Below are 20,879 nucleotides of genomic sequence, written 5' to 3' on the forward strand. Positions count from 1 at the left end.
GTGCAAAAAAAATAAAACCCAAAAAGTGTGACAGAAAAGTACAGGGTGAGACTTTTTGGCATTGTGCACTGCTGGAAGACGGATTAGATACCCTTATAAGGGTATAGGAAGAAGGGAGGGGATTTGGAAAGGAACTGCATGGCATTTGCTGCTTTGATGAAGCAACAGGACACGTTTGACCTGTCAAGCTATAGTTGTATTACAGGGCAACACAAAGGTTTAAATAACTCAGATGTAAGCAAACAAAAGTTCACCTACGTTAAAATGGTGTCTAATAGCTTTTAAGAGGGCAAGAGCGTCATATGATCAGTTAAAATCATCTCAGGTACAGCTGAAAGGGGATAGATGCACCTAAGACCAAGTGGTAAACAAATCAACAGTAGGCTCAACACAGTGCCAGCACTTCAGTTTGTTCCTTTTTTACTCTTTCATTGTAACTAAGTCATATGTTCTTTTAGCAAGATAATATTAGCTTTGTTCAGTTAGCTACACTACAGTCACAACTGGCAGTTAATGGATTCATATGTTTAGCTACAGTTCATCTCTATATAAGTTAGTTTTTGTGCTGCAGCCCATTTTTTTTAACTCAGGTTAGAGGTAGGCCATCCATCCATCCATCTGTCATCTTTACCACTTGTCCTGAAGAGGATTGCCAGGGGATTGGAGCCAATCCCAGCTGCCATTTGGCGAGAGGTGGGGTACATCCTGGATAGGTTGTCAGTCTATCACAGGGCTGGTACTCAGAGACAGATAACCACATTTGTCCCGACAAGCAATTTAGAGTCGCCAGTCAACCTAAGCCAAAACTGTGTTTCTGGACTGTGGGAGGAAGCCAGAGAACCCGCGCTGATGTTTGACACTGTGAGATGATGCTGCTGGTGTGTGAACTTGGGGGTGTTTTGAAGCATATATCCTGTGTATGTGAGGCACCATGTAAAGTATATGGGATGAACTGCAAAGAAGAGTCACAGAAATCAACCATCAAAGTGTCAGTCAGCATCCAGCATGTCTGAAAACAGCTGCTGAGCACGTCTAGAACATTGCTTCTACTGTCTCCTTTTTTCCCCCCATTTTCTTAATGCAGCATTTCCCCATAGCAAAAGTCTTAATGTAGAGATGGACAGGAAACATGGGAAGTGAAAGCAGAATCAGATACCAGAATGAATGAGTCTCTAACTGGAAATAAAATTGGGATTTGTCAGCCAGTGGTCCGGGAGGATACCTGATTTTTTTTTTTTCTTTCAGGGATTTAAAGGAGCTTACCTGATTAAAAAGAACATTTGTACTCTCAAACTCTTAACTGTTTGTTTTAAAACCTTCAATTGGCAGCATTTAAGCTTGAACACACCCAGTATCTGGGCCTCTTTTGAAGCTAATACATGCCTTTAGAATATTTTGCAAAGCCAGTTGTCAACACACCAAGTTTATTTAAGGTCATGTTTATATATGACAGCCTTCCATTATGCATTTTATTGACCTGGGAATGCAAAAAGTAAAAAAAGTATTCCAGATACCTCATAAAAGATATCAAAGTTCTTATTTGCATTTTGCAGATTCTGTCAGTACAGTAGAGTTTTGTGCATGTTGGAAAGTTGCGCAGTAACCCAAACCTGATTCTACCCTTAACCTTAAAACCTAGAGTCTTAAACCTCAAACAGCCCTTTGAAGACTGGGCAAAATGTTTCCACAATACCAAAATATCCTCCCAACAAGTGTACTACAACTAAACTTTGCCCACACAACCACAGAAGGACATGTATTCTCTCTCTCTCTCTCTCTCTCTCTCTCACTCACACACACACACACACACACGTCCAACTAGGTATGTGAAATGCACATTTGATGTGTTGTGACTTGTCCTTCCTTCCTTCTCATTCTTCCTAGGGACTTTTATTGTGTGGGCCTCTTTTTTTCTCACTCCACACCTCTATTCCTGATCACGTTTCAGTTATGACTACGCAGGATGTGCTCACACAGCTTATGATCGTCATGTTGTGTGTCTTACAGTGCCTTGCGAAAGTATTTGGCCCCCTTGAACTTTGCGACCTTTTGCCACACTTCAAGCTTCAAACATAAAGATATAAAACTGTAATTTTTTGTGAAGAATCAAAAACAAGTGGGACACAATCATGAAGTGGAACGAAATTTATTGGATATTTCAAACTTTTTTAACAAATAAAAAACTGAAAAATTGGGCGTGCAAAATTATTCAGCCCCCTTAAGTTAATACTTTGTAGCGCCACCTTTTGCTGCGATTACAGCTGTAAGTCGCTTGGGGTATGTCTCTATCAGTTTTGCACATTGAGAGACTGAAATTTTTGCCCATTCCTCCTTGCAAAACAGCTCGAGCTCAGTGAGGTTGGATGGAGAGCGTTTGTGAACAGCAGTTTTCAGTTCTTTCCACAGATTCTCAAATCAACTGCACAAATCTGGCCTTTATGGAAGAGTGGCAAGAAGAAAGCCATTTCTTAAAGATATCCATAAAAAGTGTCGTTTAAAGTTTGCCACAAGCCACCTGGGAGACACACCAAACATGTGGAAGAAGGTGCTCTGGTCAGATGAAACCAAAATCGAACTTTTTGGCAACAATGCAAAACGTTATGTTTGGCGTAAAAGCAAGACAGCTCATCACCCTGAACACACCATCCCCATTGTCAAACATGGTGGTGGCAGCATCATGTTTTGGGCCTGCTTTTCTTCAGCAGGGACAGGGAAGATGGTTAAAATTGATGGGAAGATGGATGGAGCCAAATACAGGACCATTCTGGAAGGAAACCTGATGGAGTCTGCAAAAGACCTGAGACTGGGACGGAGATTTGTCTTCCAACAAGACAATGATCCAAAACATAAAGCAAAATCTACAATGGAATGGTTCACAAATAAACATATCCAGGTGTTAGAATGGTCAAGTCAAAGTCCAGACCTGAATCCAATCGAGAATCTGTGGAAAGAACTGAAAACTGCTGTTCACAAATGCTCTCCATCCAACCTCACTGAGCTCGAGCTGTTTTGCAAGGAGGCATGGGCAAAAATTTCAGTCTCTCGATGTGCAAAACTGATAGAGACATACCCCAAGCGATTTACAGCTGTAATCGCAGCAAAAGGTGGCGCTACAACGTATTAACTTAAGGGGGTTGAATAATTTTGCACGCCCAATTTTTCAGTTTTTTATTTGTTAAAAACGTTTGAAATATCCAATAAATTTCGTTCCACTTCATGATTGTGTCCCACTTGTTGTTGATTCTTCACAAAAAATTACAGTTTTATATCTTTATGTTTGAAGCCTGAAATGTGGCAAAAGGTTGCAAAGTTCAAGGGGGCCGAATACTTTCGCAAGGCACTGTAATTGTGTAGTTGCTGACTAAATCACGTATCTCGAACCACCACCTGGGCAATGCATCATTCAGACTACCAGAATTATTAAAGAGTCATTTTTCCCAAATTACATTCTTTTTTTTTTCCTCATGTACCACTGGTATCGTTCCACTAGGTGACTGAATAATAGCTCTTACCTCTGGAGCTGAACCAGCCAAATAAATAAAATAAAACAAAACAGCACCTGACAACAGTTAGTGTATTACATAAAATTGAATTAACTTAAATTAATGTTCTCACCCACAATTACAATAGTAGTCATAAATGAAGCAGCAGCAGCAAAACATTTTAAAATGACATCTATTTTATCATTTTAAAATAAACTTGTCAGGTTTAAAAACCTGATAAATTTAAGGCACTTCAATGACAATCATTGCTCAGTAAATAACAGCCTTTTGTATAATATATTTTCTTTAACCTCTGAAGGTTGATATTTCATAAAAGTACAAAAAAGTGTTTTGATGTTAGCAGGCACGGCCTTGTTTTAGTTGAGGTGCACCTCAGGAAACTGAAAAGAATGCGATTGGTCCGCAGGATGTCAGCTGTTTTAACAGAGCTGCTGATTCAGTAGACTAGTTTGAAAACAGACCTTTCATAGTGATGATCTCTGAGTTTTTAATATATCAGATATGAAACTGGATTCACGCACAAACAATGAGGAGACCAATATTTCAGAGCACAAAAAAGTAACCGTGTCAGTGTTGGATAGCTCTCAAGGTAAATGAATTTTTGTTTTGATATTTGGGCGCATCCCAAAATGTCCTGTTTCCTCTCAGGCGACGCCACAGTAACCATTGCACACAGATGTACACCAATGGAACGGCTGAAGGAGCTCACCAGTCTGGCCGATATCATTATTGCAGCTGCAGGTATTTACACATCCTGACACCAGTAAGACACAATCTCAAATGGATTCATTTGCAATATCGTACATAGGATTTCACTCAGCTTTCAGGCTATTGTGGTCATGTTTCTAATAAATGGTCTTTTACCTGATGGCTAAATGCAGCTCTCTGGGAAGGACACCATAGGGTCCCCCCCCCATTCAATTATTAGGTATTAATTTCTAAAATAAAAAAAATGTATTAACACTGGGCTGTATGAGTAAGTGGACCTTGGCACACATAGTTGAAAATCAAGCCTGCACTGAGGAGTAAATTGCTGTGAAACCTGGACTAATTCCAGTTAGTAGGCAGGTAGACCCAGGGTGTATCTTGGTGTCACCCCTCCCGTGTCTGTGTGCTATATTTGAACGTTGGTTATAATTACAGTCTGAGGAACCACCTTCAAAGTGGAGTGGTTCTCAAAATAAGTATGTAATATTTAATTATTTCCTTCCTCACAGGCAGTCAGCTGAGGTATCAACTTATTCTGCTATGCTGCCTTTTATAAGTTCAAGAGTTAGAGGGACTTCCTTCAACAAGGTGATTCAGGCTTGAAATTCACTGTTAAACACTGTTCTCTTAAAAGTTAAACATCCCTGTGCTCGTGTCCCAAAGCTGAGCTACCAACCAGCCAACAGCCTTTGGGCCCCAGACCGCGAGGTGCCTCAGAAAGCGCCAGCCAGGTTCACTGCTCTGGCCAGTTTTGGTCGTCTGATTGAATGGAATATGCAGCACAGTACCAGCAAACATGTTGAGGGCCTGAAGATATGTCTTTCTTTATTACCTGATCTTAAAACAGTGTCTTGAATAGAGACCTAATCTGACACTTTATTTATTAGCTGATTATTTTACTTGCAATGTGCGTGCAGTATAAAATCACACTTGGACAAGTTAATAAAGTATTTTCTAACTGTAAGCCCCCTTCTTGGTTTCTGTGCATAGGTGTTCCCAGGCTGATCACAGCAGATATGATTAAAGAGGGCGCAGCAGTCATTGACGTGGGCATAAATCGCATCCAGGACCCAAATACGGGGAAACTCCGGCTCATTGGTGACGTGGACTTTGAGGGTAAACAGTAAAAAAAGTTTGTTAGAATTTGTTTAGAAAGAAAGGTTTTTACAAAATTGTACACATTCTAAGTAATTTGTATTAAAAAAAAAATTACAACAAATCATATATATATTTTTACTGTGCTAACACCAATATTAACTTTTGACAGTAGTACTTCAGTCATTTATATTATGTCAGATTGCCAAACCGCTTATCATTTATTTTACCTTTTGGCTCCTGTGAAAATATCCCCTCTCACCACTGGAGTGCTAATTTGTTTGACAAACAATAGGTTTCTTACTGCTGACAGATAAATGCAGGACTCCCGGGATCCAAGATCGTTTTACTGCGCATAATGTTGCCTGATAATGTGCCTGTCAATCTTTGCTCTGATCTAGGAAGGATGTTATTTAACTCCAAGTTAATTGTTTGACTTGTAGGAGTGAAGGAGAAGGCAGGTTTCATCACTCCAGTCCCCGGAGGCGTGGGTCCGATGACAGTCGCCATGCTGATGAAGAACACTGTGACTGCTGCTAGAAACGCACTGATTCATTAACCTCAGATACAGTACAAAGCCATTTGTTTTAATCAATGCAGTTCAAAAGATACGCATACAAACACACACATACATCTTCCCAAACATCTAACGCACTTTTATTTAAAATCCATGAGCTGGGAAACTTACTTGATATGTTGTGAATTTGTTCATGTATTTATCTAAGTTATTTGTTTCAGAGTTCATTTTCTAAGAGTTCAGATATTTTTTCTACTGAAATTGTTTTGGTTCATTTTTTAACATTCCAGATTTCCTGGAAAAGGAAGATTAAATAAACTCTGCTGTGCCAACATTACGCTTTCTCACCTTTGTTTCTTCTAGGTGTTTAGTAAAGGATAGGTTCACAATGCAGTACTCACATGCCCGTATGAAGCTACATCAAAAATGTTGTTTGTCTCTGTCATTTTCCTTCTGTGTTCTTGAGGAGGTCTGTTCCTAAATCAGATTTGGATGTAAGAAAAATCCACACTTTGTTCTGTGTAAAATGCATTGCAGAGTTAAGCAGAGGCTAAAATGGCACAACGATCTGAGTTAGAATAATTCTTTCACAGGTTCAGTTCTTTGAGTATAAAGTCTGCCTTTGTGTTTCTCAGACATAGTTTCTTACAATAGAATTTTTTCAGAAACAGATTTGACAGTATCTTCTTGTAATCACTCCTCTGAAGAAATGAAGGGTTTCACAACACCTGTAATCATCAATGAAGCTACGTTATGAAACTGCAAAGGCGGCATTTGAGTGAAACTGTCAATCTGCCCGGGGCTTGCGTGGGCTCCAAAGAAGAGCCTCTGGCTAATCACGTGCCACCCCACCACCATCGTCAGACTAGATTTGTCTCTGCACGTAGAGCCGGTGCAAATTTCTGGAAGAACCTGCTTCTCATTTTTCACAAAATCATCCATTGATTGGCTGGTAAAACCATTTCAGTGGTTGGAGCATAGTATATAAGCTCAACAAATGCCTGGTTTTTATCACTGCACAGACAAACGGAGTTGAGCTTAAAACATCAGACATCGCTCTGCAAGATGTTTTCACAAAAACAAACATACCTGGAGAAGGGTAAGTGTGTAGTTTATTCTGTGGTGTCAATTTGAATAATGCTCCTCGATACAGTACCATTGAAATGTGATTTTTTGGTGATGCAACACTTTTCATAAAACTAGAGAAAGGACAAGTTGTTTTTTTTCTTATATTTATAATAACAGGTGCAGTGTGACTTTTGTATCACATGAGAGCAAAATAAACCCTTTTCACAGTACAAATCAAACCACTTAATTCTGCATTTTTTGTTATTTGCCTTCATGTTTTCCAGCCCTCCTCTCAGAAATGGCACTGCTGCTTCTCCTGACCACAGCAGGACAGTCGACAGCGCTGACTCACAGCCCCCAGACCACAGAAACTCCTCTTCTCTCAAACGTATTGCTGACCACACAGCTCAACAACAGTAAGTGTCAGCTTGTGTGAGGAGCACTGGCCTCTGTGGGGCCCAGCTGTGCTACTCAATAATCAGCTGACTAAATAAAATAATATATGATCAAAACTGCAGTAATGGGTCCCACCTCTTGCCACAATGGAAAATAAAATGTAGACTCAAAAGCAACAAATGTGAAAAATGTATTCTCACTTTTATTAATCAGCAGTTCAGTACCTTTGTATTGTTTTTATTAGTTTTATTAATTCATTTTTGTCTGTTGGTTTATTTTTCCACCAGTTGTGCACTTAATTTATTCATTAAGTGATTCAGTTAGTTGATTGATTAATGACTGTTTTAAAATGTGATTATTGATTTCGATGCTAATGCTCTCTGTCTCTCTCTATAGGCAGCATGGACAGTGCTCTGGTTATGCACTCACACAGGCCATGTAGAAGCGAACATGAAAATTACTGTGAAAACGGTGGAGAGTGCATGTACCCGCAAGACAATGACAAACCTTTTTGCATGTAAGAAAAAAATAAAGTGTTACTATGCACACACCTACCATAGAGGTAACCTGTGTATCCTGAATTTGATCAACAAACACGTTGGTTCGTGTTCACACCTTTGGAACGCACTCACATATTTCTCTGACTGGTCTGCAGCTGCACATCCTCGTACAGTGGGCCTCGCTGCTTGTTCTTCAATGGTCACACTCGCTCTCTGCCTGAGATAGAGCAGCTAATTGGCATCAGCATTGGGGTAGTCATGCTCATCTTTCTTCTGGCCATCGCCATTTACTGCTTTGCCCATCAAAGGTGAGCATCTATGCACTTTTCTTTGTTTCTTCAGAGCAATCTTTGTATATTTACAGAGAAGGGTAAGTTTATGGTTTTTTGCATTGCACAGTGGCAAAAATGTTGCCAACAGCAACTGAATAAGTTCTAATTCAGATGTTTATTTTTATTTTTCAGGTGTATAAAATCAGCACCACTCATAAAATCGGCACCATCTGAGATGTTTGTGTGACGCCCATCATTTCATTATACCATGTAATTTATCATTCAAACAAGCAAATGCTGTGAAATGAAGTCATCTACAGTAGATGGGGAAACACTTAACTGTGTCTCATGTGTCAGAGAGGGTCAGGTATTAATCATTTCATTGTCCTGTAAAGAACGAGGGTGAGAAAATAAGCCTATTTATTGTAATATAAGTGCTTATTGTATTTATTGTATTTATACTTTTGTAATAAAATTATGAAATATTTAATTGTTGCTTGAATTTTTGTGTGTAAAAGATGAATGCACAAATAAACATGCCTTATTGTTAATGTATTGCTTAGGAGATGGAGTTTTGTGTGGAAGGCCTAAGAAGCATTTTTTTATATCTTGGAAGAGGATACTGTAATTAAATGTGTGATTTGCGTGTATTTCTAACTTGAAAGCACAAAAACCACTGATCCACTGACAAACTAGAAGACTGAACTGTTGACTCTACAGGAGCACAAAGAATCTAATTAGATGACATTTTATTAGATAACAAAATGAACATGTGAAAGAGCCACATGCAGAAGACAAAGAGTAAACAGTATACACACCTGCAGCAGCTGATGACCTACTGTATACAAAACGGAGTGGACCAGGGAATAGGGATGAAGCAAATGTAATTTTGATCAGCTAACACACAGCTAGTTAAAATTAATGTTGAAGCATAGGGGAATAAAATAAGATCACAGGAAAACATGTAACACTGCACATAACCATTGGCAAACAAGGTGAAATACCAGCTTAGACAATAAGTCTATAAAGCAACCTGTGTGGTAAATACTTATTAAGGCAAGTTTAAAAAATAAATACATTCTTACAATAACTTGTTAATAAAAAGTTAAAGGAACATAACAGGTAGCCAAGATTATCTTAGGAAATTCCAAATGATAGACCTTAAACACATCCACAGGTACTACAGTATATGTGGTTGGGCAAAGTAACTAAGTACATTTGTTCAATATGAAATCGTTTCTCCCATCTACTTCCTGTTCCACTACAGTTCACAGGCAAATATTGTACTTTTAACTGCACTAGATTTATTTTTCTGCTATTTTTTTAGAGTTGCTTTATAGATTAAAAATATTTCGAAAAAAAAAAACAATACGATGAGGTTGTAAAATCCTTTTTTTTAAAGTTAAACTGTATAAAGTTAAAAATGTATTTAAATTAACTCCACCTCGAGCAGCTGCAACAGTAAAACATGATTCTTGCAACAGCAGTTTTAATACTTTAATTTTGCTGATAATGTTTCTGTCCTCTGAAGTACACACACAGAACACTGGGCCAAATTTAACCCAGTCTGGGCCAATACTTATTTTTCATCTTAATATTCAGCTTTGTTTTTTTGAAAGAGTGAAGAACTTTCACTTGTATTTGTGCATTATTGTATAACTGCGTATAGGATCTTAATGTTTCTTCCAAATGTTTGTCTTGGTACAAAATACACCTGAACTCCTTTCAGGATTAGTAGGATGAGGGTGTTAGAAGCAGTTCTTCCTTTGAAACTAGCTGCCTCTAGGGTCTGTCTTTATTTTGGAAGTCTGAAGTGTAAAATTGTCTAAATTGCATGAGTCTCTCACCACACCCAGACCGCAGGATTGGTTTCTTGTCTCTAGAGGTTTCGCCTGCCCCCTTACCTAATGGTTATTTTGAAGAGTCGGAAGCGGCTCTAATCCACTTACCTGTGCGCCCACCGAGCCTCGGTCCCGTCAGACAGCCACCAGTCGCCACTGAGATGAGGAACAGCACAGCTTCAGCGCTCCTTTCGCTTGTCGGTGAGTTGTGTTTGTTTAATGTTTGACATGAGGAAGTCGGGTTCACACACTTAGTTTAGTCAGACACTGCTGTGATGTGACGGGTCGATCATTGACGGTGAGGTTCAGGTGTGGACCGGTGTAAAACAGGAACAGATGGGAAAAGACTTTTAAACCACTGGTAGCTTTTACTTAGACCGATTACGCGCAGTTTTGACGCACTGGTAGCATACCTGAGTATCTTCTGTGCTGTTTTATAGTAGGCTGCTACTACAACATTTAAGGAAACCTTTCACTGCGTTTTCACTACATTTATTACTGATATTGATTAAACTATCAGTGACATATAATCCAGTGATCAGCCTAATAACAGAATAAAACTCACAGAGGCGTTTTGAGGGGTAAAACCTTTAGCCGAGTAGTCTTCTGTACATTTCTTAGCCTAAGTAACATTTTGAATGCAGGACTTTTATACTTGTATTCGATTATTTTTCCACTGTATTACACGTTTTTCACTGCAGCAACTTTTGTAACACTAGTTATATTTATCTGCATTTGTAGTTCCTCAGTACTTTGAGTCTTCCAGGCATAAGTAAAGTATTCATATTCTTTGCATGAAAGCAGTAATACTAGTGTAAAAGTACTCCATTACAACTAAATACCCTGAATTTTAAAATGTACTTAACTGCTGAAATATCGTCAGTACCACAAAAATACTCCATTTTGCAGAAAAAGAGGGATTTTTTTTTTAATAAAGTGTATTACATTATTTAATTGTTAGTGATGAATGTATTTCAGTGTTGCAGCTTGTTTAGGTGAAGCTAACTTGGAGTTAAGTTGCAGTTGTTGCTGATCTTTAGGGGTCTAGAGACTCAAAAGATAAATCTGATGGGTTGTGAAATGAATAATAGGCAGGGAAATTAAACATATGTGTCCAAATACCTGGAAACTACTTAAGTGCTGTACTTGACTAAATATATTTAGTTACTGCACACCAGTGGCAGCTTGGAGTTTTACTTTCAACAACTTAGAGACTTAGATCAATACTTTGATTTTCCAACAAACATATAGTTTTAGTAGTATATTTTTACATTAGGGGTATTTTACATGGAATTTTACGTAGATGGTCTGATTTCCTCTTCTAACAATTGTTAAAGAAGACAAATAATGGCCACAAATGAGACCTTCTTTTCAGAAATCAACCTTGATGGAGGTTTTGGAGTCGTTTTAAATATTTTGCCACATGCCTGTGTTAATGAGCTGACGCCCAGCACCCGAGGGATGCTGAAGCTTGCTGGCAATTAAACTATGAATGGAAGATTTATTTTTTCCAAACTCATGCGGTCGTTGGCAACTCATGGCGCTTGTTGTTTAGGATCATACTCATAAAACAAAAATAAACAGGAACCAATATATATGAACTGTTGAGTACCAGTGGAGGAAGTACTCAGGTCCTTTACTTGAGTAAATGTACTAATACTACAATGGAAAAATTCTAGGGAATTTAGGACACAGCTAATTGTCATACAGGACACAGCAGGTCCAAATATGACAAGATTTTCGTGATTAACAGATCATGATACAGTAGCAGTCTGTCACTGATAACCTTTGCTCCATTTACTGCTCCCGAACATGTGGGACAGGTCCAATAAGTGGCCCCTTCTTACCTTAACCCTTTAAAAACAGATGTGAGGATTTACAGTAGAAACTATAAACTGAACAGCATTTCACATAAAGACTTGTTTTTCTAACTATTGTGCAAAGTGTTGGAAAATAGTTTTATTCTTATCTCAGTTACTGTGATGGGGTAATATGTATATTGAGAATATAAGCATGTAAATGGACTAAATTGATACAGAAATGTTGCTGTGTACGATATTGTCAGCGTACTGCGTACTTTGCACCAATCAGCCACGTCAGAAACACCCAACAACCAGCATGTGTCCTCTCACTGAAAAAACAGTGGGAAATATCTCTGCAGCCATAACAACAGACGGGAAAAGAAACCCAGAGGCCAGCAAGTATAACCAGATTTACGGTATAACGAGTCATATCCACACACAGCTTGGATCCAGATTCGTGTGTTTTTGTTGTACCTGCAGGAATGTGGGCGTCGGCAAATGCTATGCATAATAAAGGTGTGCAGGCTGATACAGGCATGAGGGCCAGGCAACACAGGCCACACCACATCACATCCTGGTTGGGAAAGTTTACAGCAGGGAATCTGATGTTTCTTGCTAAAAATGGGTCTTTTCCGCAAATTAGTGAGTTTTGAATATTTCCTTAATACTAGTGTGGGTCTTATCTAAACCTAAGCAACACAGATCATTTTGGAATGCACAATATGATCCAGATAAACATTCCCTTGCTCATTTATCAAGTTATTTGTTTTTTTAAACACATCGATGTTCTTAATAATACTCATCTCATCTCATCATGTGATCTGCTGACCTTGCACTATATCCAATGTAGTTAATGAGGCAAATGTTGTCTTACAAACAGGTGTCATGCTGCTCTGGCCATATGTACTGGCCAAAAGCGTCTCGTCCGTACAACTGACTGCAGACAGGGCTTCTCTATCTACAGGTATTTACCCCGACAACTGTTGTGATGACATTTTATTACAAGATAACAAATAACTTTGTCAAGTATAATAAATGTGCAGGGATTGGAAACATAATTCCAAGTTTTGTAATGTTTTACACAACTGGAAGTAAAATCACAAGGGATGGTACATCCTCCATAACTATAGATAATATTCTTTTCATTTAGTATCATGTTTGGCATGAAGCTGTACAAGGACGTGTATTGTAACAGTGATGAACTGTGCAATTAAACAGGATTGTTGTATTTAAGGAGCATTTCTTACTCGGTATGAAGAGCGCATAATGCAAAATGGCCAACAGTTTTAAAGATTTATTAATTGCTTGAGTAACTTTAAGTTAAAATACCAGACATTTGCTGGTAACAGCTTCTCCAGTGTGAGGGTTTGCTGCTTCTATATAACTGTAAACTGAATATCTTTGGCTTTTCTTCTGTTGGTTGGACAAATCAAAACATGAAGATGTCAGCTTGGGGTCTATGAAGTTATACTGGGGATTTTTAAAAAATAATTTTTGGACATCTCATAGATAAAACAATTCACTGATAGACTGAAAAAAATATTGTTAGATTATTTGATAATGAAAATAATGCACAGGCTTTTCAGTTATGCTCTGAAGGGCTTTAAAATGAATAAAAATATGTTTTACACTAAATGGTGGTAGTTATTGCCCTGCGAGGTCTGACAGAATGCCACTCAGTGAAAATGATGCAGATGTTTGATGAAAAGGTTTGCAACAGCTGTCTGAATGCTGGTGTTTCAGGGCAGGAAGAAGAGCGCCCTCATGTGATGAAGCGGTCAACGCAGAGCTGCAACAGCACGTTTGACAACTACTGTCTGAACAACGGCCAGTGCATGCTGCTGGTGGATATCAATGAACACCACTGCAAGTACGATCCTGGGTGTGAATATGTGCGTCTGATACTTTCAGTCAGCAGGTGTGATTATGTGTGATACGTCTCTTTGTGTTGCAGATGCGAGGGGGGCTTCTATGGCTCCAGGTGTGACAAAATGGAGCTGGTCACTCAGCCAATGGCAGAAGGGCAGATAGTAGCCACGGTTTTCTGTGTGACTCTGCTGATTATAGGTCTGGCCGGAGCTCTGTACCTCTGCTACAAATGGTAAGGCTTTCACCTGTGAATGAACGCACATGTGTTTGCAATAGTAATGACTTTTAATGTGTGACCTCATTATTTCTGAGTGTTTGATATATGAAGGGAAATTAGCCCTGTTATTGTTAACCTTGTTAACGTTGATAATGATTATCAGAAGTGGAACATTTACTGAAGTACTGAACATAAGTATAATTTTGGGGTATCTGTAATTCACTCGAGTGTTTTCATTTTCTGCTACTTCATACTTTAACATCCCTTCATTTCAGAGGCAGTTATTGTATTTTTTACTCCACTGCATTTATTTGATAACTTTAGTCATTAGTTACTTTTCAGGATCAGATTAATAAAACAAATGACAGTATAATCATAAGACTTTATCGATGCCCGGTGGGAAATTGATGGCCCAGCAGTAATTAAAATTACAAGCATATAAAGTAGTTACAATTAGCTCTATACCAGCTGCAACACTAAATGTGATGTATACAATAATACATCAAACATTTTTATTTTTAATTAATGGGAACTGTGCCATTCTGCATAATGAGTACTTTTACTTTTGGTACTTAGAGTATAGTTTAGTATTGTTGTAGTATTAGCTTTGTTGCTAATGCTTTTGTACTTAAGTAACATTTTGAATGTAAGACTTTTATTTGTAACAGAGTATTTTTACACTATGGTATTGCTGCTTAAAGGATATGTCAGGCCATTTTTTTATATTGATAGTATTTTCAGTCATCTCCATACAGAGACTGCAACAGACAGTGAGTCAACTTACAGTTCATGTCTGTCAGCCATCAGTCTTGGATTAGCTTGTTTGTTTGTGCGACAGACCTCCATTGTTATCCAAAAACAATTAAAAACACATCAAGGAAATGCACCACCGCACTGGGTGACGCGTTTTTTTTTTCCATTACGAAACCCAACCTATGTTGCCCCAAAGGTGGCATACAGCCATAGTTTCCTGAAATTAGCAGGAGTCAGCATAAGCATGCGGCAATTCATTATCAGTTTTAATTTCTGTATGGGCAGTGCTGAAAATTTCCTAGCCTTATCCTTTAAGTAAACCCCTTAAGTACCTTTTTTAGCCTTTATTTTGTTTTCTTTTTTACCTGAAAACATTGCATTTAAAATTTTTGACTGACATTTTAGACATGTCAGACATTACTTTTTGCCACCGTTGGCTCCTTGTGCTGTATGGCAGAGACCTCAATCAGGCACAAACACTATGTCAGTTCACTCCAGGTTGCTATGCAGGTTTCTCAGAACGGAACAAGGGCTTATGAGTATTTCCATTTTCTTCTGTAATGTACTTGATCTGAATAAAGTGGCACTTATTTATAAAATATATATAATAAAATACATCATAAATAATGTAGATGGATTTAGATGAGACCAGATTACATATAAAGTAGTTAAAACTGGCATTACCTTGACAGCAAACTAGCTCTTTGTTTTTCAAGTCAAGCCCCAAGTGTAAACCTCAAAGGATGATTATAAACTCAGTCATTTCTTTTTACACTGACACTGCATCAGTTTTAATTTTACTACAGGGATTTTAAAGACTTTTTTAAAAAAAAGTAGGAACAAAGTTATTGATTTGATTAGTGTATTTTGAAGTACACTAAATGAAGTACTGTGTTGTTTTTACAGGTATAAAAAGAACAGATTCCTACGTCAGCAGAAGCAGCAGGGTTACAAAGGAGTCCCGGCTGTCTAGAGCGTCACACACACGTATCCACTGCATCGACTGCTGGTAAAGGCAAACCAGGATTTCCCCCAGTTTTCAAGTTTCAACAGACCATGACATTACCTGACAAGCTTTCACTCAGTGTCTGGTTTATGCTCACAGTACTGTATGTCATATGGCTTTGGATCACTTTATCAAAGAAACACGTCAGTACAAAGAGATCCGAATGTCCAAAAATAAATCGCAGCTTTGTTTGCTTTGTGATTGTTGTTTCCAGCTGCACTGGTTCTAATGTTTCAGGACCTGCTTGTGTTTGAAAAGATGTAAAGTGAGACACATAAAAATACAGTAGTTTGTGTGAGTGACACCGCCCACAGCTGTGGTGGGTCATGGAAATTTAATGGAAAATGACCCTTCACAGGTGGTGAAGTCAGACTGGTGGTGGGTCAGACTGGACCAGTTCAAGTGTTAGACATTTCTAATCCCTTGTAGTGATCTGCGCTTTCAGAAGGGAGGTGAACCTCATCATGCGGCTTTTGTACTTTTCATGCAAAGAGTCATAGATTAGCATCAGATTTAGGTGAATTTGGCTGATAGTAAATGTCATAATCATTATATCGTCACACCATAATTTTTTCATGTTAAGCTACGTGTCTTTGATGCTAGTTAAAGTGAGATCTTATTTCAAGATTTCGAAGTGCTAATTTTTTTTAGGTTCAGTGAGGTCGGAGCATCAGAGATCCAAAATTAAAGCTGCCTTTTCTATTCTGAATTACTTCCAAGTTTTACAGTTTAATTGCTCTTTAAATCTAGCTTCTAATTTATATTAAGCATTTCTGCCTGGTTTAGCTTTTATTTATTGTTGCTTTTTAACCTTTGTAGCTAAATATTTAGCATTACTACTGCTGTTAAACCTGCCACTGAATGCGTTAACTGTTTTTATTATTTGAACATCTGCTTAGTCAATGTGCTCTTATTTTGGTAATTTATTATAAAGTATAAATGTGTACACTGAGATCCTGTCCGTTATGGAAGCTCTGTTACTACTACAAAACCGAATACAACTTGAAGTTTTTATAACTTTTGTATGAATTTCTTTTTCTGTGTTAATGCCCTCAGTCATACTGCATATGGTTTTGCTGTCAAAAGGGTTCAGCCGAGTCTTCATGCACAGATGATCACCAAATACTCTATAATGACTGTAACTTTTTACATGATGTTTTTGCAATGGCAGTATTAGTTGTACATGTACCAAACATGTTTGTTACAATATAAATTAAAGCAAATACAATGTGAATTTGCTCTTTGTACTCCCTTATTTAAAATACCGATTTTCATCTCTGTGAACCTTTTCTAGACTTTAGTTTCAGGACACAAGTGTGAATTCTTTTGAAATTGTATTGTATTGTAGGTAGGTAGGTAGGACTTTATTGATCCCACAATGGGGAAATTCCTGTGTTCCAGCAGCAATAGAGAGCAGCAACAAGACACCATAAGAACAAACGGCACACACATATCTTGAGAAACAAATTCCAAAGTACCTAAAACCTGACACAATATAGTATTTGAGAGACAATCAAGAACAAGAATGATCCTCCCACAATTAATCCCTGAGAACAATCAAAATACCCAAGGACAAGACAAAATATAGTGTTCAAGTCTCTGTGACAGAATGCATTAAGCGGGTCAACCATCTGATAATACAGAAACTTTCCAATTTTTTTAAAAAGATTACCCATGTCTTGTGCAAACTGAAAACTTCAACACACCTGTGTACGCTCAGGATTGGTAAGACCTACACACTACTACCCAGAAGATGGGTGGATGGAAGAATCTGACAGTGTGACTTTGCTGTCTGACAAGGGTCTGTTGTAGAGTGACCTTCACTGACCCTTACATATAATTACATTATGAGGATCAATATTCATGGTCAACAAAAAGCATTGCAAATATCTCGATCCGTCTGATTTAACACACAGTGGGGTTAAAACAAACTGTTCTGTTTTATAACTCTAAATTTGTTTGTCTGGCTTTTTAGTACCCCTATTTAGCATTTATAAGCAGTATACAAACATTTAATAAATGTTTATTGCACACTATAAAGTAATGTTATGAAGGGCATTTTATTATACAGTATCTGCCAACCTTTGTAATGTTTCCAAGTTATTGTTTTACTATATTGTTGTTATTATCTGTATGCACCAGCCTCCATTTATAGGTGCCCACAGGAAGAGATTATTTTCTTCTAAACTTAATGCTAAAATATAAGGTTGCACGATCATTCTAAGCTTGTATAGTGCAATAAATATTGTATGTCTGTGGTATGGTCGTCATCACGTGGCCAACTAAAGGCAGTGTCGGGCGTCAGGTTAATCAGTACCACCATTTCACTCCCTGCGCCTTCATTAGTACTTGAGCCAGAGTCAATGAGGCATTTTTAACACCTGACTGGGGCATCTTTATACGTTCTGTATGCTAATGAACAGCAATGCTCACACATAAACATTAACTCACCTGCTGACACCACTCTTTTAAAGACATTTCAAAACACATAAGCACGCACGAGGACAAAGACACAAACACACCCACTCAGGGGCGTACATTTTGTTCTAAATATAAAATCTGTGGATAAACATATACCCAAAATGCAGATGCCGCTCTAATCTCTGTACTGTGCTAATTGTGTTGTTACCTAATTATTTCATAAGTTATAGTGGCTTGCTCATGCAGTGAGTAATGTGGTTGGTGGAAGCCCCGCTAAGCTGTATCCTTGCCTGTCCTTTAACAAAACAAAATGTCCATGTGTACACTTTTGTTTTGCAGCTCAAGGCTAGCTCATTTTCACTGTCGTTCTTGTTAGCAATGCTAACATAACGTATGGCTCTGTAGTAGGGATGACAGTGCCGCTCTGTTGTTTGGGCCACCACTTTGGTCTAGAAGACCTCAACAGCTTTAGGATGGATTGCTCCGAAAGTGTAATCATTGTAACTGACATTTATATTAGGGCCAAACAAATGCTTATCAGTAGTTACATGTGTGTATGCACCCATAACCTATAAGTCTTGTTTGTACTTGGTATAGGCAATTAAAAAGGCAGTTTATGTTAGATCTGCTCGGACACAGAGGTGAGCGAGCAAAAAAGGACAAACCCAGGTGGCTGACTTCAGTGCAAGTAGTGCTCGGTTTATTTACAGTGATATCAACAAGGAAGTGAATAACCAGGTAGAACTGGGACCAGGTGTCGAGCCGCAGAAGGTGAATAACAGTCAGTGGTGGAATGATGAGGAGAAGACCGGGCTGTGGACGCTGGGACTCACTCCTGGGCTGGTCGTGGTGGAAAGTACTGAGGAAGAACAGAGTTTGTACATACAGTTAGTAGGAGACTGTGCATCGACCTGCGTGGTGGAGAAGGAGCCGGGTAGAGGACAGAGGCGAGGAGGAATGAAACAATGGAGCTAAAGACTGGAACAGAGCTAGGGCGACAAAACGTGAAGATACTAATACAGTAAAAGAGAACGGGAAACAAACGGGCCTGATAACGCTAGAAAGAACTGGCAGGGGAGTGAACGTAGAGCAGGGAATAAATAGGGAGAACTAATCAGGTGCAGCTGGTGGTAATCAGGGGATATGAAGCAGGTGTGTCGGATAACGTAATCAAGGTAAGGGAGCAAAAACAGATTGAGGGGAGTAAGAAATTCAGGTGCAGCCGGGCAAACCTGACAGTTTAATTATGAAAGCTACAAAGCTTCTGTGAAAAGACATGATTTAAAGTTTTATCTGTATTTGTGTATCTCAAGGTTTTCATCCTTCATGAAGATAATGTAATTATGTGAAAATCAGGAGCAGGATCTGACCCAAACTATGCCTCTTCCATTTACACACTATTAACCCACTCAAACTTCCATACTTCTGTTTCCGCTTTTTGTTTGAATGGCCAAAGCTCCATCTGTGTGTGCCTGTTCACCATCAACTCTGTCTCACTTCACTTGCAGATGCTGGACTATTCCTTAGATGGTCCTGTCAACCTGGACGCTTCTGCTGGCATTTGGGCCATGGGGTCGCCCCTCCTCCTCTGCTGGTGTGGCTGCAGCTTCTCATTCCATGCCTTTGGCCAGACCTTCTGTTTCCTTTATTTTTCCTCTGCCATCCTGTCTTTCGGATACCGGGCCACCTGTTCTCTCCCTTGTTCATTTCATTTTTTTCTAAACCTTGAGACTCTTAGCCATTTAGACTGCACCTATTTGTTTGAAGGTTTGTGGGGGTCTGCCAGTGTCTGAGAGCAGCATGGACCTTCCCCAAAACAATTAAGTTCACAGGTATTCTCTAGTCTTATACTTCTGTTTGTACCGAGGGAAGGCAGGTCCATGCTAGTGAAATGCTGTTGACGACACAACAATATGTTTACAGTGGGCAGCTGTTATGAGGTGCTTCTCTCCAGGCTTGTGTCAGACTTTCCACACATTCATATCACATATCCCTAGTGCCATTACACATAATCCAAACAATTTAATTCCACGGCTGTTATAAACAAAATATGTCAGGATCTTCTGGCCGTAGTTGAGGCCAAGGAATGACAGGGAGAAGTTCCCAGCATTCTTTGCGGGTTTCTATTGGATTCCACAGGAGCAGGAATCATGGAACAACCTCTGTCTTGCAGACACAACAACATAACTAGCTCACGTTCTTGTGCAGCATCCCCACCCTCGCCTTGAGGACTCTTGGTTACAGTGTAGCCTACTGAAACAGTAACACTGGGTGTTATTTACTTCAACATACACAATACACCAAACACCCAATGAACAAAAGTGAACAGAACAAAATGACATGGAAGTTTTTAATTTTTAACCAGTGACCAGATACAAATATAACAAGACAGAAGAATTCTCTCTTAACAATAAAGGTGAATTTGTTCATGATGTCACATGACCATTTTCATACCGACCTCTCACCATTGGCCCTCTTCTGTACATGTTATAAATTATTCGTCACACAATCATAAAAACTCATTTTATGATCATCATCATTATTGCCAATGCTGTCATGAAATTCCTTTCTATTGATCATCTTTGTACCTGGAGTGAAGTGCAACCATGACAAACAAGTGTTTAGGTGTCACTGTTGCCAAGTGACAACCTTGTATTTTCCACTCCAGAATCTCATTAAGCCGTTGGAACATGCCACAACAAAATAAAAAGCAGTTGTAAAAACTTTTTTTGTGTCAGTTTCTGAAAAGTTAACACTGAGATATAAGATTTTCACCTGGTAACAGTGTCACGAGCAAGTTAGTGCCTGTGCATGTGTGTGCATGTGTGTATCACTGATGCAATTAAACAGTAATTATGGCCTTATTCATGACCACAGAGGAAGACGTAAGGAAGCAATAACCATTAAAGAA

General features: G+C 38.7%; 3 protein-coding genes across 6 annotated transcripts in view; all 3 read left to right on the plus strand.

The window, feature by feature from the left end:
• LOC109956494 (probable bifunctional methylenetetrahydrofolate dehydrogenase/cyclohydrolase 2) overlaps nucleotides 1-6,160 on the plus strand; it is a 12,788-nt gene extending 6,628 nt beyond the window's left edge. The window contains exons 6-8 of one of the 3 annotated variants that reach the window (XM_020593651.1): nucleotides 4,152-4,244; nucleotides 4,721-4,799; nucleotides 5,202-5,281. In XM_020593651.1, the coding sequence (XP_020449307.1) occupies nucleotides 4,152-4,244; nucleotides 4,721-4,767 (140 nt within the window). In that variant the 3' untranslated portion in view covers nucleotides 4,768-4,799; nucleotides 5,202-5,281. The other 2 variants (XM_020593652.1, XM_020593650.1) reach the window with 2 other exon arrangements.
• Nucleotides 6,161-6,903: 743 nt separating this feature from the next.
• Nucleotides 6,904-8,434, plus strand: LOC109956495 (epigen-like). Its single transcript, XM_020593654.1, has 4 exons — nucleotides 6,904-7,307; nucleotides 7,684-7,804; nucleotides 7,943-8,095; nucleotides 8,252-8,434. The coding sequence occupies exons 1-4, from the start codon at nucleotides 7,190-7,192 to the stop codon at nucleotides 8,304-8,306; spliced, it is 447 nt and encodes a 148-aa protein (XP_020449310.1). The 5' UTR covers nucleotides 6,904-7,189; the 3' UTR covers nucleotides 8,307-8,434.
• A 1,443-nt stretch (nucleotides 8,435-9,877) lies between these two features.
• Nucleotides 9,878-16,760, plus strand: LOC109956573 (proepiregulin-like). Of its 2 annotated transcripts, XM_020593814.1 has the most exons (6): nucleotides 9,878-10,101; nucleotides 12,183-12,344; nucleotides 12,583-12,666; nucleotides 13,446-13,572; nucleotides 13,657-13,803; nucleotides 15,448-16,760. In XM_020593814.1, the coding sequence occupies exons 1-6, from the start codon at nucleotides 9,894-9,896 to the stop codon at nucleotides 15,512-15,514; spliced, it is 795 nt and encodes a 264-aa protein (XP_020449470.1). In that variant the 5' UTR covers nucleotides 9,878-9,893; the 3' UTR covers nucleotides 15,515-16,760. The 2 variants fall into 2 exon arrangements, with proteins under 2 accessions (XP_020449470.1, XP_020449471.1); XM_020593815.1 differs by lacking the exon at nucleotides 12,183-12,344 and having other exon boundaries at nucleotides 9,879-10,101.
• The last annotated feature ends 4,119 nt before the right edge of the window (nucleotides 16,761-20,879 follow it).

The sequence above is a fragment of the Monopterus albus genome, unplaced genomic scaffold, assembly GCF_001952655.1.
Source record: "Monopterus albus unplaced genomic scaffold, M_albus_1.0 scaffold20.1, whole genome shotgun sequence".
Classification (NCBI taxonomy): Eukaryota; Metazoa; Chordata; class Actinopteri; order Synbranchiformes; family Synbranchidae; genus Monopterus; species Monopterus albus.